The 19,120-nt window shown below is 35.8% G+C and overlaps 1 protein-coding gene across 8 annotated transcripts in view; it reads left to right on the plus strand.

Moving 5' to 3' along the window:
- The first annotated feature begins 4,812 nt into the window (after positions 1 to 4,812).
- The window catches only part of LOC124183578 (sodium/calcium exchanger 1), a 1,216,563-nt gene continuing 1,202,255 nt past the window's right edge, over positions 4,813 to 19,120 (plus strand). For all 8 annotated transcript variants that reach the window (XM_046572225.1, XM_046572226.1, XM_046572227.1 and 5 more), the window contains exon 1: positions 4,813 to 6,391. In XM_046572225.1, the coding sequence (XP_046428181.1) occupies positions 5,049 to 6,391 (1,343 nt within the window). In that variant the 5' untranslated portion in view covers positions 4,813 to 5,048. The remainder of the gene's footprint in view (positions 6,392 to 19,120) is intronic.

Raw genomic sequence — 19,120 nt, forward strand, 5'->3', positions numbered from 1 at the left:
TGTAAAGACAGTATATTTGTGTGAGAAACAGAGTGTACTTCCAGCGAGAACTCTCTCTCTAGGCTACTAGACAAGGGAGAGATCGCGATATACATATACAGAGGCACACGCACACCAACGCTCATCACACAAGCCTATGTATACACATATATATAATAGTGGATTATAAGGCGTACACATATATATGTTTCATATATTCTAACAAATTCGATAACGAATCACCTCCACGAATTGACGAAATTTTGCAAAAGTATGATGGGGTGAAGTACATAAGCACTACTGACCTGACAAATGGTTACTGGCAAATAACTTTGGACAAAGAATCTAGACCATATACTGCTTTTTTACACGGAACATCGCTTTATCACTTTTGTCGCATACATTTGGATTAAAAACAGCAGGTAGCGGTTTCATTCGTGCTATGAACATGGCGTCAAGTGATTACATGAATTCTTTTTTAACTTCATACGTGGATGATTTGATGATAACATCACAAACACTTGATGATCATTTAAACCATTTGTCGTTGATGTTCAAAAGGTTAATTTATTATAATTTTCGCTTAAAGTTTGAAAAATCTATGTTTTGCCGTGAACAGGTAACATTTCTGGGACTCATAATTAATAAAGAGGGACTCCGTCCAGATCCTGAAAAGGTGAATGCAATATTGAATTTCAAAAAACCAACAGATCGGAAAAATTTACAGAAGTTTTTATGAATTTGTAGTTATCACAGAAAATTTAGTTGGAATCATGCTCAATTAATAAATCCGTTTAGGGAATTACTCAGTAAAAAAAACTCTTGGAATTGGACATCTATTCACCAAAAAGCTCTAGATGATGTTAAACGAAATTTCATAAAATCTGTATTTTTAAATCATTATAGGACAGACCAACCTTTTTATATTCAAACTGATGCCAGTAATTTGGGGATCAGCGGTATATTGTACCAGTATGGTAAGGATAATGACCAACGGATAATATTCATAGCTAGCCGAGGGTTAAGTAAATGCGAAAGTAACTATACAACAACGGAAATTGAATTATTACCGCTAGTATATGCTATAATCAAATTCAGGACCTACATTTATGGGACTCATTTTTTCGTATACACTGGCCATGAGCCTTTAACTTTTCTTATGTCAAGCTCATATTATAACTGACGTTTATTAAGATGGAACTTGTTATAACAACAATATTCATTTACTACCAAACATTGTCCAGGAAAAAATAATGTAGTTGCCAATTTTTTTAGTCGCAATTTTGCTAACTCAAGTCAAAATACAATTTCGAACGAACTGCTTATTTTAGCAATTACTAGTACTATACTAAAGGAGGCCAACGCCGAAAGTATAAAATTAAACAAAGTTTTTAACATTTTTGCTGAACAACCTGTAAAATCACAACTGAAGAAAATAAAAAGATATTACAAAAAGCAGATTCAGAAATAGAAAAAATTCGTGTAAATTTAGGAAAAGGAGAAAGTTATGCAAATTATAAACTGTTCAATGACATTTTATTTCAAAAAATGGAAAATCATCATTTTTGGCGCCTAGTTATTCCAATCAACCTGGGCAAGGAATTAATAAAGACAGTTCATGATCAATTAGCGCATATTGGAATATATAAAACAAGCAAATATTTTCACCAGCTCTATTTTTGGAAAGAAATGTGCAAGGACATAAAAAAAGTAATTTGCAACTGTGACACATGTTAACGTGTAAAATATAATAATGTTTGTATAGAAGGTGAATATCAGCCACTCATCCCCAGCAAACCATTAGAATTCATGACCTTAGATTTTTATGGACCACTTTCAACATCAACTGGAGGCTAACAACATATTTTCGAAACATATCTCTCTTTATCCAATTAAGAAAGCAACGACTAGGATAAGTTTAATAAAATTAATCAAAGATTACTTTCCTAGGTTTGGTAAAGCAGTGGCAATTTTATCGGATAATGGTTCACAATTCACAGCCAAAGCCTGGAAAGAAACGTTGGAAAAAGAAGGTGTAAAAATTATTTATTCATCCATAAGACATCCACAATCCAATCCGACAGAAAGATATATGCGAGAATTGGGCAGATTTTTCAGAACGTATTGTTCGGAACGGCACACAAAGTGGGCAAAATACGTAAAACAAATAGAAGAAATTTTTAATTTAACAACACATCATAGTACCGGATATACACCTTATGAAATTCATTTTAATAAAAATTCAAATTCTCAGATAAAAGAGCTAATAGATTTTTCAAACGCAGGTCCAATAAGTGATAAGATTAAGCTCTATAATGCTCTAGAAAATTGAAAAGCAAACAGCAAAAAACGAGTCAAGTGCCAAAAATCTATTTCTAAAATAACCTTTCAGGTAAACGATCTAGTATCACTGAAAGTGCCGCGAACTTCAAACGCTTTAGATAAAGTAACTAAAAAATTTTACGCCTATTCGTCAAGTATTCAAAACATGTTGGGCGAACGTATGAAATATCGTCTACCAGGCGGACATTTTTCGATTTATACAACGGTTTCGGTTTGATCTGTTTCAAACGTTTGGTTGGGTGAATTTTTCTACGTTTCATCGACGATCGTGTTCTTATTGAGATATTGTGAATTTAGTAAACGAATTTAACAAAATTTTCTAGTTGTGTAAGGGAGTTCAGATTTTCAATTACAATACTTTTTATATAGTTAATTCATTTACTCCAAATATTTTCATTGAATATGGTAAGATATTATCACAAATTTTTTGAAAGCCATAAGAATATGATTAAGTCAATTTGCTGAAGACACTTGATATTTTTGTAGGCCAGTTGAAACATACATTTGGAAGTGCAATTTTTGGATACTACAATTTTTTATTTCTAATCGTTACGTGGCATGGGGGAATTGACAATAAAAATCCGAAATTTTAAGCAGATTCTGTAGTAGCTTTGGCCGCGATATTCAATTCATGGGAGACTTGGTTTTTGTCAAATAACTCGCTAATTTCTGAATTTAGACTGAAGATGGTCGTAACCAAACTTGTGGGAAATTCAAATCTCTACAACTTTGGTTATAATAACTTTTTGTCTACATCTGACATTTTTCGACATCAATCACAAGTTCAAGATGGCAGCCAAAGCTACTGTAGAACCTGGTCGAAATTTTGGATTCAGACTACCAATGCCCCCCCACCAACAATTAGAAAGAGAAACCAGTGATTTTTTATACATAGCGATTGAGCCAGTCGTGTTGAAAATGATAAAATCGGTTAGAAATTACTACGGTAGTCGATAGACATTACTGAGAGACTCATCGGTCGATCCTCTGTATAAGGTTACATAGAACTCCGTTACATAAACATTCATTACACATATACTTCAATAGCCTTCTTTTTTTTATCCAATATATTATCTGTTGCCTGCGACAACGTTCGCGTGGGCTTCAATTCAAGGCGCACTTATGCACCGAAAACATATGAATTGCCGCTGAAATATATGAAATAATACACTCATTTCTTGAAATGACAATTGTAAAATAGCCGTACTAATTCAGAACCTTCGCGGGCGTACGCCCAACAACACTCCAAAGTTTCATCGCAACCGGATGAATTTTATAGGACCGCATACAGGACAAATAAATAAATATACATTTTTATGTATTGTAAAATGGTTGTACTAATTCAGAAACCTTCGGTGGCGTGTGCACAACAACTCACCAAAATTACATGGCAATCGCATGTACTTAGGTACAGAAACGCGTACGGAACAAACGAAGAAATATTAATTTTAATATGTTGTAGATGATTGAATATCATCGCAGATTTTTTCAAAGGTGGTATTAAATACGTTGAAGTCAATTCGTTAAACAATTTTGATTTCTTGATATTGAAAATGACCAAATTGGATCGGGATAACTGCGACGGTCCTCGATATAAATTTATATAGATCTTAGTTATTTGAACTTACGTAAACTTATTCTTCTTGTTTGGAATATGATAGGCATGATTGTGACCGAGTATGATGGAAAATGATAGACGACTTTCATTATCCTGACTATCATAGAATACGATAAGGCTACGTTTTTTACAATTTGAAAAACGTTCTGAATAAGAAATGTCATCAAGTCTAACATAAGATTGATTTCTGTAATATGTAATAGGAAGTGGTTGTATCCGAGATTAGCATATTTATTAAAAAATATCATGGATTGAATTTACAGATAATATGATAGCTATGTTAGAATTGGAAAAACATGTCTGAAAATTCAGATTATTAACCATTGAACTTATTACTTGCGAATTTGAGTTAAACACATATTCAACATTCTCTAGTATTCAATTTATCATTTTATGGAAGAAAAACATAAGTACTCAAGTATCAGGTTTTCGAAATGGCATGGCATAACAACGTAATTATTATAAAGTATGATAGGTGGCTCATAAAATGGCAATCATCGTGTGATGAGTAACATACACTGTGACAGATATCTTGCGCAATATTTATCTGATCGAATGGTTTCCTATAATTCCTTCTATGCTGGAATCAAGGAACTTTTTTCGTCGCTGGCTTTTACGCTATAGCCGTTCTGAATCCTGTCTGGACTGATGCACCGCTCTGAAGGTTGCCGCATACATTAGACACAGCAGAGATATCACCTTTGCGGTGACTCGAAGACGTTTTATTCGTGGTCGTGGTCATAGTCATGGTTGATGCGCTTGCGCCTTTGATTGACGCGCCTGTACCAAGGCGGCTCAGCGTCGGCGTCGGGGCGCCGGGGCGTCGGAGCGTCGAAACGACGGAGGCGAGGCTCGGCTGTCTAAACCTAGGCAGTACGCGACCGAGCGCGATTCAGGTCTCGACTACGTCAGTCCGTGATGAACCGAATAACACGCAACTTTTTGGGGAGCGTCCGTAAATAGCTGATAATAGACTGTCGATAAACGTCTTGGGTGTTTGTTTCGCTACTCAACCCCTGTCTTATATTTTTGTCAGTTATTTTTCTTCACTTTGTTGTTTTTATCTCTGTTTATCCTAAACTGTCAGTGTGAATTTCGGTTTTTAAGAATGCCAGGAAATTATTCGGCTCGGTGTGAACCGGGGCTGGTAATACCAGTGTGGACACCAGTAGATAACTTAGAGCTGATTGACATCGTCCTAAGGGGCTCGGTGTATTTCTTTTTACTTATGTACTTATTCATTGGAGTTTCAATAGTAAGCGATCGTTTTATGGCAGCTATCGAAGTGATTACTTCGAAAGAAAAGGAGTTGGTAGTTCGCAGACAGGGCAGAGAACCGCAGATAGTTGTAGTGCGAGTGTGGAACGAGACCGTGGCTAACTTGACATTAATGGCATTGGGTAGTAGCGCACCGGAAATCTTATTGTCCATTATCGAAATTTGGGCAAAAAATTTCCAAGCGGGAGAACTTGGGCCTGGGACAATAGTCGGATCCGCTGCCTATAATCTTTTCGTCATTATATCTCTTTGTGTCTTTGTCATACCAGAAGGAGAGACGCGGAAAATAAAGCACTTGAGAGTTTTCTTCGTCACCGCGACTTGGAGCATATTTGCGTATGTTTGGCTCTACATCATCCTCGCAGTGTCTAGTCCCGGCGTTCTCGAGGTTTGGGAGGGAATCCTGACGTTCTCTTTCTTCCCAGCTACTGTCCTAACGGCTTACGTTGCCGATCAGCGTCTACTAATCTACAAATACTTGCACAAAGGTTACCGCATGAACAAGCGAGGTGTCATCGTCCAGGGCGAAGCAGCCGACTCAGGCAGAGGGACAGAACTTGAGATAAAAACACGGAATAATGGTATCAGCTGTGAAGATATCGATAGTGATTCACCGGAAGCTCGGGAGTTCGAACAAACGCGTCGTGACTATATACAAACTTTACGAGAACTCCGCAAGCAACATCCTACTTTGTCATTGGAACAGCTAGAGGTAATGGCCCATGAAGAGGTGCTCGGAAAGGGGCCAAAAAGCCGCGCTTTTTATCGGGTTCAAGCGACTAGGAAGATGGTTGGAGCTGGAAATCTTAGCAGAAAAATAAGCGAGCGTGCTCAGAGTGATCTTAGTGAAGTCAAGGCGGAATTGCAGCGTGCAGAGGCCGAAAGCATCGATATTGACGCAGTGAATGCTATGCGTGTCTTTTTCGATCCATGCCACTATACGGTTATGGAAAACGTTGGGAGCTTTGAGGTTGGCGTGACTAGGGCTGGTGGTGATCTATGTCAGGGATGCACCGTTGATTACTGCACTGAAGACGGTTCAGCTGAGGCTGGTTCCGATTACGTAAGTACCAGCGGGACGCTAATTTTCGCACCCGGTGAGACCAGGAAGACCATTCAACTTTCGGTCATCGACGACGAGCTGTTCGAAGAGGATGAGCATTTTTACGTCAGGTTAGTCGAATTCATGATAGTAAATGACATGTAAAATTAACTAAAATATGTTAGTCACTATTGCACTTACGGTGCTGTACAGTATCATGCAATGCAGCGATTCGAGAAATATTACATGCCCATATTTTACGATGTTAAGTGTAAACGAAAATTAAGTTGATGTGACACGTAAAATTCTATTGAATATTTTTTTGAAAAAGTTTTTTTAAACTCAATAGATATATTCACGAAATCTTAGAGTACCACTTCGTATATCCCTTGGACTCGTGAAACCACTCGAAATGGCTATTTCAACGTTTCCATCACTGCAATTCACATGACAAAAGGGAAATTCAATAAAGAAGCATAATCTGACAAACGTGTTAATTTTTTTGAAACGTCGACGTTATGGCGCAATCTAAAGTACAAAATAAATTTTACAAGATAAAGTCTTTCTGTGGCCCTGTATGATTTTGGTGTTAATTTATGTAAAACTTTAAATGGAAATTCAAGAGGTACGTTTTTTTTATAGGAGGAAAAACTTTTCTAGAGGGTGAAATTACCCGTTAAATGGGAAGCACTGAAGTAGTATTTTTCAAGTCTCATATATTTGCAGGTGAAAAAATCAAAGGGACCTAAATGTACTATATTGTTAGTAATACGTAAAGAAAAATACACTTGGTTTTCTGTGATAGGGTTAAAATCCAATGAAGTTATACTGATGAAAATTCACAATGCTGCGTTAACAAAATAGCTATGCATTCATGTTCGGACGAATTGCAATTTTAAAAGCGAACAAATAGTACTAAACGCTTTCGTTTTTTCAGAAATTTACATATATGCATATATATCGTTCTGCGTTATATATAAAGAAATCACTGCCGCCGCCGCTGCCACTGCTGTGTCAAGAATCGCCCTTCTACCTGCTGGACGCCCTGCTCCGGCTTTCACTACCTCCTCCTCTTCCCTTGCCGACCCCCCGCCTTTCCGCACCCTTGGCCGTTCAATGAAACTATTATATATATATATATATATATATATATATATATATATATATATATACGTAAAACAGAAACACCTGCAAGTTATAGATATAGATACGTCTATAAGTTATCATAAGTATAGAAAATGATTCCAAAGAATACATTCATATTAAAAATATTATTTGGGAAGAAACATTATGAACATTTATACTCTGAACGTACTATGAACATCTGTTATAGTTTGTTAGGTTATTTTGATGTGATTGCGATCTTTTGGTCTTGAGATTTGTTCAAAAACTCTATTTGGAATTTATAGTGCAACAATGACAAACGGATTTTTTTTTCTTCTCAATAACCCTCAACCCAAGACCGGGTGGTTTGCGCGCGAAGCATTCAGGGGTGCGTATGAAATAGATACCTACACTAAATGTGATAACTAACTGTGGAAGTACTATTTACCTGAGCTATAATATTAAGGTAAAATTTCGAGTTCTAGAAAAAAAAATAAAAATTCGAAAGAAATTTTATAAAAATATATACTCTGAACATACCATGAACATTTACTACAGATTGTAGGATTATATGTATTATTGTTCTTGCGGTCATTTGGTCTTAAAATTTGTTTACAAGCCTATTTTAATTTTATAGTACAAGAATGACAAACGGAATTTTCGATTTTTTATCAATAACAAGAAACCTGAAATGTGGGATTGGCGTGCGAAGCCCCCCCCCCCCCCCCGCCTAGTAAATACATGTATGGAGCGAACATGGGATTGGGCGGGAGAGAAGGGTGGAGGGTAGGCGGTAAAAGGTTAGATGTTTAAAGGTATAAGGGTAAATATATAGGGTAAAGAGTTCAATCTCTCATTCTTAAATGAATGTATATACATAATGACCGCATAAAAAAAATTGACTATTTATTTTTACAAAATTCAAATTACAGATATTGTTTCAAATTACCAAAAAGAAAGAGAAATGCTGTTAAAGTTTGAGCTCTTAATATTAATATTGAGAGGTGCATCATTGCGATTTTCTATTTCTCATTTAAATAGCATGGGAAATTTTTTTTTTAACATTTAGATTCCATAACTTGCCAACGCATTAGTGTACTGATAAGACCGCAACGAATTTTCGTAGGAATTTGAACACTTTGCAAAAAAGAACCATGGTCAGCATAGGACCTTTATACATATATACTCTTATACCTACGAAAACTTAACACTTTATACTATGTATAGGGACTTTCATTTCAATCAATTCAGTCAAGTATCACGAAAACCATAAATATGAGTAAAAAATATTTCAGGCAAAATTTGTAACGTATAAAGGGGGGAAGAAGATGAGAGTGTTAGATCTTCCGTAAGAGGACCCACCAAGGCCAAATAAAGGTCAGCTTGGTCTTTTTAAATAGAAGAGTATATTTTGTTCCATCGGTATCTGAAGGGGCATCAAATCCTGCGTAAAAAAGTACTACATACTTACTATCTCCACTCAAGTAGTGATGAGATACGAGCTGGTCAAGTTGCTACAGAAGGTGCCTGTAATACTTGGTTCATCAGTTTAGCATGTTAAAAGCAGGGTTCGCAGAAGCGTACATCTCACAGGAGCCGCGACGTGAACGCTCCCGCTGTGGTCGCCTTTTATCTTTTTTCCTCAATGTTTGTATACATATTTGTTTTGTCAGTTTTATTTTCGATTTTGTAAATTATGTAATTTTTTTAATTTTTATTTCTAATTTTTCAGATTCAATTTTTAGTGTTTCGAAATTTTCGTACTTTACCTTTTTACAACGGACGTGTAATTATTTTAACAGGAACTTTAAATATAAAACATTATTCGTAAATCGTATTTACGACGGCAAATTATTGAATTTTCAACGCGTATCGCCCTATTCCGAGAGCTGTACTAGGCACTATCCACAGTTGAACAATTTCAAATGAGAGCTGAACGGTGCATTGAAGTGCGCGGAAATGCTGTCGAACATTCATTGAAGTGATTTATAACCGTACGTAATTTGCTATCGTTAATACGGTTTACGAATGAGATTTTATTTTTGAAGTTTGGGTAAAATAAACAAACATTCTTTTGAAAATAGTTCAAACAAAACAAATTTTAATTAATATAAATTTAAACTGAAAAAATAAAAGTACAGGACAAAAAAATTAATGATTTTGAAAATGAAGATAAAACTTAAAAATAACTATAAATATTTAGAAAGAAAGATAGAAGCGGCCCACAGCGGGACCGTTAACGTCGTGGCCTTGGCAGATGCACGCTTCTGCGAATCCTATGTGACTAAAAGCTAATTTGAATAATGCGCCTCATAATAGGATGTGACTTCGTTATTATAAAGTATGATTTTAACTCGTTACGTCAGGGCCGCATCGTCTTAGATGCTAACGGAAACGAAGAACTAGAACACTCTACGAGAAGACACCATACCTACCGATTCCCCATTTCTCGTAGTTGCCACACAATCTCTTTTACTTAGTTCATTGTACTTAAAACATTAACTTTAACGTAAGACATTAGTGAACGATAACGTGTCATCGAATAGTAAAAGTGAGTCACGCAGTCGACTGAATTTTTTAGATAAATAGCCAAGAGCGCGACTTGGAACAACGTGGCTGACCCCATCCAGAATTATCAAATATGATATTAAACCCATCGCATTGATCGCAACCCCAATAACATTTGGTTGCTCAAATTACGAAGCTACTGCAATATTCGAAACATACGGATGTGTTATCTATTTTCGACTCTTCAATTTTTACCTATGTCATAAAAGAAACCTTAATATTCCGACACGTTTCTTCCCCACATACCGAACTTAATTCCCGATTGTGTAATTTATGATTAACTTCGCGTAATTTTATGGGTGTACGATTGTATGACGTATGAATATATGAGCGTACAATTTTTACCAAATATTCCCAATACATATTGTCCACTAAGAAGTAATGAAAAAAATGTCCGATTAACATGACTCATGAAAGTAAAAATTGATGTTCAGTTTAATGATTATTTAAAGAAACGATCTGTCTAACTGTAAGTAGACGGTGTCTTCTTCCTCTATGTTTCAATTCATTTGATTAATTCCTTGAATGTAACCCATGCATTCATTATTAATTGTGTCTTTCACAATCCCGGCAATTTCACTTCTCAAGTGACCGGCTTAAACTCGTAATATTATCCCATAAATATATATGTTAAAACAAATAAATGTTTACATTTGGCGCCCAACATCTAGGCAAGAATTTGAGTCTCATTTAGCTGAAAAACTTATTAGATCGAGTACGACAAACCTTGTTGATGGGTGAAACTAATGCCAATTTAATCATCACTCGGTCGAAAGCAAAATCACTTAGTTTGTACTCTAATACCACACCGTTGACTTTCGATAGACGTAGGAAGACGACCAAGTCTATTTCATTGGTCAAAGCGATGGATGAACAACTCAAACAGTCAAGATTGGAGTGAAAGAAGTTGTAAAAGCTTTAAGATGATCTTAGAAAATAACAGAAGGGTGTCCAGTCTTGTAGTGAGTTAGCAAAACAAGTTAGAATGCTCCAAAAGGAAAAAGACAATCAATCTCGAGCTTTGATTGATTTACGCCGAGGCTCGACAAGCCAATATATAGATACAACAATTCAATTGATGGGTGGAATGATAAATCATATTCAATGTTCACAATTAAGATCAGAGCCTCTCAATTCAGTGACGAAGAGAATCAGAATCTTTTAGAGTTTTTATCGGACTTAGAAAATTATTTTAGTGTCAGAATGCAAATGCGGGATGCGCAGAAAGTATCGGTACTTAACAATTCATTGGTAAGTTGAGCCAAAGTATGGCTAGATCTAAACATAGAAGTGTGTGATACTCATGACAATTTTAAGAAATTTTTTACATTAGTATTCTACTTAGTGCAGTATCAGGTGAAAAGAAAAAGTAAGTGGGCTGCACGTAAATGTAAATGACCAAAGAGTATGTTGAGAAGTTATTTCACGAAACAAAATCAAGAAGCTAAATATTGTGAACCCAGATTATCGATGTATGAAGTAAATTCTGTGATAGTACAACATAACTAAACTGCCTTTTAGAATAAGAGATGTTTTAGCCATCGTAAATTTTGCCGATTCTCAAGTCCTTTCACAAACCGTAACCAATTTAGATAGTACACGTGAAGAAAGAGAAAGCAAATAGCAAAATCATAATAAAAAATTTACTAATAATAATGCTCAAATTCATAGTTCCAATGATCAGAGGTAAAAGCAATCTAGGCAGAAACATCCGCCAAGTTACCAAAACCACATCACAATAAAAATACAAGAACAATTTAAGTATTACCAGTTTCTGTCGTGAAATTAGGAAAAAACCCCAAGCCCTGGGCTCTCTCAGCAAGTACGTATATGTCATGCACTCGAACCTCGCTGTTTCGTGTAGTGATACCGGAACATCATTATAAGAGCCACATACTTCTTGGGCACATTTATTATGTATTTTTGAATGAAATTATTATAGTTACTTGTTCGTGTCGCCTGTGATTCCGTGTAATGCTGTCATCTTTAAAATCGGCATTTATCATCAAATAAACGAACTGTACGAGATCAATTTTGCATTGAACTGGTTGATAACAGCTTGTTCAATTCACATTATTAACGTATCTAATTTGAAATGGTTTATTTCTATCACTTCCAGCTTAGATTCATATTTTACAGAAATACAGATTTGATGAGGTTAAGTCAATTGATCAATTAGCTTCGAACAGATTATCGTATTGTCAATTTCGGATTGGGTAGATGCATTTTATGAATTTTTGCTATTGTATTAATTGCCGTTGACTGCAGTTCGAATATCGATGCGGGCGAGTGTACGTATATGTGCTGGTGAGCAGGCATTTGGGACGCCTGCACTTCAATCCTTCTGTACACTCACGCGCTACGGCATTCGGCACTGCATACTCAATCTGAGTCAATTGAGACATAGTGAGTAGAAATCAAATAATTTGTAGCAAACATGCAACGGCAAGACATGGGAAATGTAAATTGGATAAATTTGAGCTTTTTTGCTTGTCCAACGTAAAGTAGTCAGACATTTTGTTTTTATACAGCATTGAGTTTATGTTTCGTGTCATTGACTAAATACTATCCGACGCTGTAAGAATATGTATAATTTATATTTCCAGGTCATTATTCCACGTTAATAATACGATAGATTAGCCACCGTGATCTTTTTGTCGCTAGAGCACTCATAATTGGTTTTCAAGAAAAATGTGCTTGCCAAGTACGTAGTTCTCAGAACGATATTTCGATACCACTACACGAAACAGCGAGGTCTGACTTCATGACGTAACATGCTTACTGAGAGATCCTACAGCTTGGGATTTTTCCCTAACTTCACGACAGAAACTGGCAATATCTAAGTTTTTCTTGTATTTTTATTGTGATGCGGTATTGGTGACTTGGGTTATATTTTACATTTCACATGTTTTTGCCTAGATTTGATTATTTTTCATAAGTATGCTGCAATGATAATGCAGAACCGTAGTAACAAATGAACTAATTTTCAGTCAACCGCAATTTTTATATCTGTTGAGATCTGTAGTATTTATCGTTGCTATCGCAATTACGACTTATGACTGGCACGACGAGAACGCGAAATAGCAATACTGCTGATCCAATTAGCGCACCTTTATGTACATATAACTATCTCAATTTTCTGACTAATAATCAATACATTGCGAAGTGAAAATGATATATGAAATTTTTTTTTTCGTTTGAATACATCTTATTTAACCGTCAAGTACAATAAGTATAGCTAAAATTTGTTAGTCTAAATATATGACTCTATTTTACACAGTCCGAAAATCTTAACAATAAATTACCAATCAATAGCACTGGTCAACAGTGGTTTTGTTGCCCTAGATATTTGAGTGGTCTTACAATTAGTAAGATTTTATCAACGGCCCTAAGAGTAAAGCGTAGTTTTTCGAAATTGGCGCTAACTATCTACTTTATCGACATTTTCATATATGACTTAAAAAAGGATTTTTTCGTAGAATTTTGGTGTTCGGGACCGAACAATTTATGAATAATATCACGATTATATTAGAAACCATCCCCCTTTCTACAATACTAGAATAACATAAAAACTACAAGCCAATCTGATACAATCATGATTCTATTCACAAATTATACGCTCTCAAACACCAAAATTCACGGAAAAATCAGGTTGTTAGGTAGGGGTGAGACGTGTCTGAGCGGTGATAGTTGATGATTATAAATGATCAAGATCGCTCCAACGTAACGCCAATGAATAAAAATTGAAAACTAAGAAAGACCTACTTCTCGATAAGCCGATAATGTGAGTACGTTGCTGCTTGCAATTAGTCCTATAAGGGCTGTGAGAGTCATTTAGATGGTTGAGGCTAATTTATATTAATAATAAAGGTGGGTGATCTTTCAAAATAAATGCTTGAAAATGAATTAATCTGGTGAAAGTTTAGTTTGATTATGAAAATGAATGATAACAAATGAATTTGATTCCAATAAAAGAATTGTAATGGTTCTGCGTGTAAATCTAAATGAAGATAACGTTGACAGCAAAATAATATTCAAATACACCCAGCTGTAGAAAAGGATTAAGCACCGTTTACGCTCTTCAGCAAGTGTTGTATTATCTTATTGATATTTGGTACAGTATACATATACAGTAGCGCTCAAAAGTATTTTGACAAAGATAGTAATAACTACAAAAATCAATAATATTATTTGTTGAAACAAATTTGATGCTCTATATAATTGTTAAAAATTATCTCTCGATTACTCAAAAATAAAGTTGAAATAAAGAAAAGTAAGAAAAACGATTGATCAAAGTAATAACGACTTTCATATTATCAAAATACTTTTTAGCGCCACTATATATATATATATGTATACATATAATTGGTACCAAGAACATCTGTGCTGAACGAATATTAATTCGACAGTTGGTCGGTTAATATGATATTGTATCTCTCTTTTTAAATTAACGTAGCTTTATATCAATACACAAATTATAATTGAACGTAGTTGATCCATGGAACCACATGCAATTTGGACTATTTATTCCTGATTATTTATCTATAGTTGGGCCGGGAGAATAACTCTCGGAATGTGTAACACATTGACGCCAAATCAATTAAAAAAATCCGATGTATGTACTTCCATGGATCAAAATATATCCTATTGACAATGAAATCTGTGATCAGTCTGAAATGAGCTAAATTATGATATGGGCCGAGCTGAAAACTAAAGAATTCCTTTAGGAATAGCCAAAGGATATTGCTTGCAGCTAGGCACCAATTTTCCTGTGTTATAACCAATTTTTGTGTTAGTTATATCTTTAATTTCTTAGAAACGAATATATTTTGCTGATCGCTAGCTAGAGAAGCTTGCCATCAATTCTGAATACGATATTTAGAAAGCGAGTTTAAGAAAGTGGTGAAAACATTGGTTCGCTTAGAGTTGAAGAGAAGTGTTCAAACTTTATCTTTAGATGCGATGATTTGCGAAATTGAGAACCGTCGGGTTTTGTTGGTCGGTGTTCGATAGAATTTTGGAGCAGAACAGCACCTCGAAATCGGAAGGGATGACGAATACGGACCGTTGATATGCTCAGCCACTTAGTATATGTGAATTCAGAATCTGGATATGTCTGTTATTGTCTATTATTACAGAATTGGGATGTGTAACCCAAAAGTTATTGTTCACAAATGTCTGTAGAGTTCACTCACGATTAATTGTAATACGAAAAGACTGAATTATTATTAGTTTTAAAAGATTATCAATGAAAAATAGTAACGTAATTGGTTATTATTCAAAATGACACTTAATATTACCTAATTCTATCAAATCAGGGCTTATTAAATCAGGGCAGAGCCTGATTTGATACGAGAAATGGAATCATCACAAAAGTGTCTATTCGCGAAAAGATGAGAATCAGTATCGAATAGAAAAAATTGAAAGTTAGGTGCTAGGGAGTCCTGTGAATTCACAGAATAAAGCGAAATGCTCAAATTTAACGAGATATCTCGAGACTTTAGGCCGGGCACAACTAAGATTTCATTGGCTGATAAATTCCCAGTCTAATGAAGAAAACACAACTTTTTTGGTCAAATTCGATTTTATTCATCAACATAATCTCCGTCAAGAGCGATACAATCATTTCAACGCTTGTCTAACATTTCGATACCTTTCCTGTAGAATGATTTATCTTTGGCCTCAAAATAGGCGTTTGTTTCGGCGATCACCTCCTCATTTGAGCCAAATCCCTTTCCGGCGAGCATTTTTTTTAGGTCTGCGAACAGGTAAAAGTCAAGTCGCTGGGAGCCAAATCTGGAGAATAGGGTGGGTGCGGAAGCAATTCAAAGTGTAATTCGTGCAATTTTGCCATCGTAGCCAAAAACTTGTGACACGGTGCAATATCTTGTTGAAAGATCACTTTCTTTGCATATGAGGCCATTATGGGGCAGTTGAGCCATGTAGCGATCGCTATTGACTGTCTTGCTTTTTTCAAGGAAGTCGATAAACAAAATACCGTACGCATTCCACAATGCGGATGCCATAACCTTGCCAGCACTCGGTTGCGCTTTTGACCGCTTTTGGCGAGGTTCACCGGCTGCTGTCCACACAGCTGACTGCTGATTTGACTCTGGCGTGTAATGGTGGATCCAAGTTTCGTCCATGGTTATGTTTCGATGCAAAAAGTCCTTTTTATTTTACCAAAACAGCTCCAAACAACGCTCGGAATCATCGACTTATTGTTGTTTTTGGTCTACTGTTAGCACACGCGGCACCCACTGCGAAAACAGCTTTCCCATAGACAAATGTTCATGCCAAATAAAGCTTACATGATCCTTTGATATATTTAGAGTGTCAGCTATCTCCTGCAACTACACTTTACGGTTTACGAAAACGATTTCGTGGACTTTTTTCGATATTTTCCGGTATAACCTCTTTTGGGCGACCAGATCGTGGCGCATCATCGGTGTTCGTATAACCACGTTTAAATTCAGCAAACCAGTCAATAATGCTCGATTTTTCTGATGTAGAGTCCAGATAATACTTATCAATCCAAGATTTTGTTTCAACGGTGTTTTTTCCCATCAAAAAGCTATGTTTTAACAATACACGAAATTCTTTTTTTCCATGGTCTTGAAAATAAAAAAGTTGGTTCACTAAAACCACTGCAATTTTTAAACGAAACGTCAGATCGTCATAAAAATTTTACAGCTACGTTTTGAAGGTTAGTACTTACTAAAAAAATATTAATTCTGTGTTTGAGGCGCCATCTGTGTATCAGACCAGGAGCTTATCAGCCGATGCTCTTGCACGGAAGGACTAACTCGGGTTAACGTCCACGCGCCTCACGACTATCTCACGACTAACAGACGAAAAGACGTGGCTTCTTGGCCCTGAGGGTCCAAGAGCCTGCAGTCGCAACTAACTTGTATAGTAATTAGCCAATGAGGTGTGAGGGCGACCCCCTGGTACCGCTCCACATGGTCAGCGTTACCCTGGAGTGTGACGCCATTGCTCCGACGGTGCTCAATCTCGTTGATTATACGAATAAAATATTAACATGAGATATCTTAATGTAATTTTCACACATTCGTCCATACTGCTTACTTATTGTTAGTAAAATATTTTAATTCAATGTACATTATGTGAGCGATTCTTCCTAATTATCGATTTATTCAGCTTAAAAAGAGAGATATTTTTGAGGTTGAGCTTGCTTATGTTTAGCTCAGCATTTCTTAGCTCAGTTCTTGGTACCAGTTAATCTGATTTTTTATAAAACCTAATACTGTGGACTGTACGTGACTTTTTCTAGGAGGAATGGGTAGATGGTCGTTATGTGAATATGAGAATGAAATAATCTATGAAGCGATAAATGACGCTCAAGCGGCGACACAATAATGCTTGACTGTTTAAATTAAAATATAGTCTTGAAAAAGGTACGTCGGGGCGTAACAAGGTTAACAAAAAAAATTCTTTTTTTTTTGTGAGCTGTATAATACATGCCGCATGCTCAGACCTACGTTACAAGAACTCAAAATCTATTGTTTCGCGGAATTCGCACAAACTTGAAACTAATAGGTACAGTACATTCAGCTTGATGTTGTTATTTCTGAAATAAGATGTGTTCGACATATTACAGTTCGATTATGAGCGTACGACGCGTTCTAATAAACAAATCGAAAGGAGCGGTAAGTACCTGAGACAGATGTTAGATTATTCGTCAGATAGTTATGAACCTCATCTATTCATGATCACGTGGCTAGTGGATCAGAAATTTGGACCAATCGCTACGAAAATTAAACAAAATGTAATTACAGATATGAAAAAAATAATTAACGTAATACAACGTCAGCTTTTGTGTTAAATGTGCTAAGCTCTTTTGATATTGATATAATTTTTATACAATCAACTGGAGATTGTAACTCTCTTTTTCGGCAATTGGAAACATTTTAAGAAGTGTAATAACAAGTACCAGAACTACATTTACTAGGGTATTTCAAATTCTTAAGGAATTTGTAAACATTTTTATCAGACGATAATTTTGTTTCTTTCTGAGCTGACAGAATGCTACCGTAGATGAAATTCAGATTCATCTGCTATGCGTATATTTATTCGTACATCATAATCCTTATATATAAAAGCACAAGTCCTGACTGACTCATCAACGCCTAGCCCACGCCCGTCGACATAAAAACCTAAACTTTTGGGAGTATATTTCTTTCATGACATAACCATAGGATGAGATGCGATTTTTCGAAATTCGAATCCAAAGGGGATGAAAAGGGGTGCAACGTGTTTTCGCGGATTTCTTGTTATCTCATGGTTTCGATGAGATATCGACTTGGTTTTTCTTCTAACCGTTGCTCATTCAAATGCAATAAAACAAATTTCACCATTTTTATGAATTTCACTTCTGAGGAGATGACCCCTCATCTCCCCCTCCCTAATCTATAAGTGAAAAGGGGGTTATTGTTGGATATCTGAAATTAAAAAACAAAGGACATGGGGACTGCAACCGTTTTCCGAGTCGCTGGATCCCGATTTCACGTTAATATTTGCAAATGAAAATGGCTGACTCAGAATACCAAAATTCAATAGTTCAATATTGTATCTTCGATGATATTCGCCTTCAAACAACCCAAAATTGTCATCAGTTTTCGCGCATCTTCTACCGTTCTCGAGATATTTACAATGAAAATTTGAGTTTTTGGGAATTTTGGAAAATTAATATGACGTTGTTTTATCTGCTGGATATAATCCCCGCTTTAGATAACACCAAAATTTAGTTAGTTTTGGCGTATCCCCTACCCTTCTAGAGTTATCTATAATGTAGGTTCCTGGTACGAAGTATTGGCAAATTCAAGAATCAGTCGCACGAGTTAGTAAGAACATTATTTCGAAATATATTCACTAGGATGGTTCTTACTCAGGGTGTAGACGAATTTTTTAGTGGTCACCACCCAAATTGACTCAAAATTAAAAGGTTGATAAAAAATTTGTCTCCACCCTAAATAAGAACATCCCTAATATTCACTCTATTCAATCGGGTGACAAGGTTAGTGTGGGAAAACCCAGAAAGTACATCTCTTACTCCTTGAACAATAAAAAAATGCAGACGCACTACAGCGCGCATGGGCGAAGCCCCTAGTATAATATAATATGCTGTTTACAAAACTGTCTTGCCAACATTGGTTAATTGTACTATT

The sequence above is a fragment of the Neodiprion fabricii genome, chromosome 5, assembly GCF_021155785.1.
Source record: "Neodiprion fabricii isolate iyNeoFabr1 chromosome 5, iyNeoFabr1.1, whole genome shotgun sequence".
NCBI lineage: Eukaryota > Metazoa > Arthropoda > Insecta > Hymenoptera > Diprionidae > Neodiprion > Neodiprion fabricii.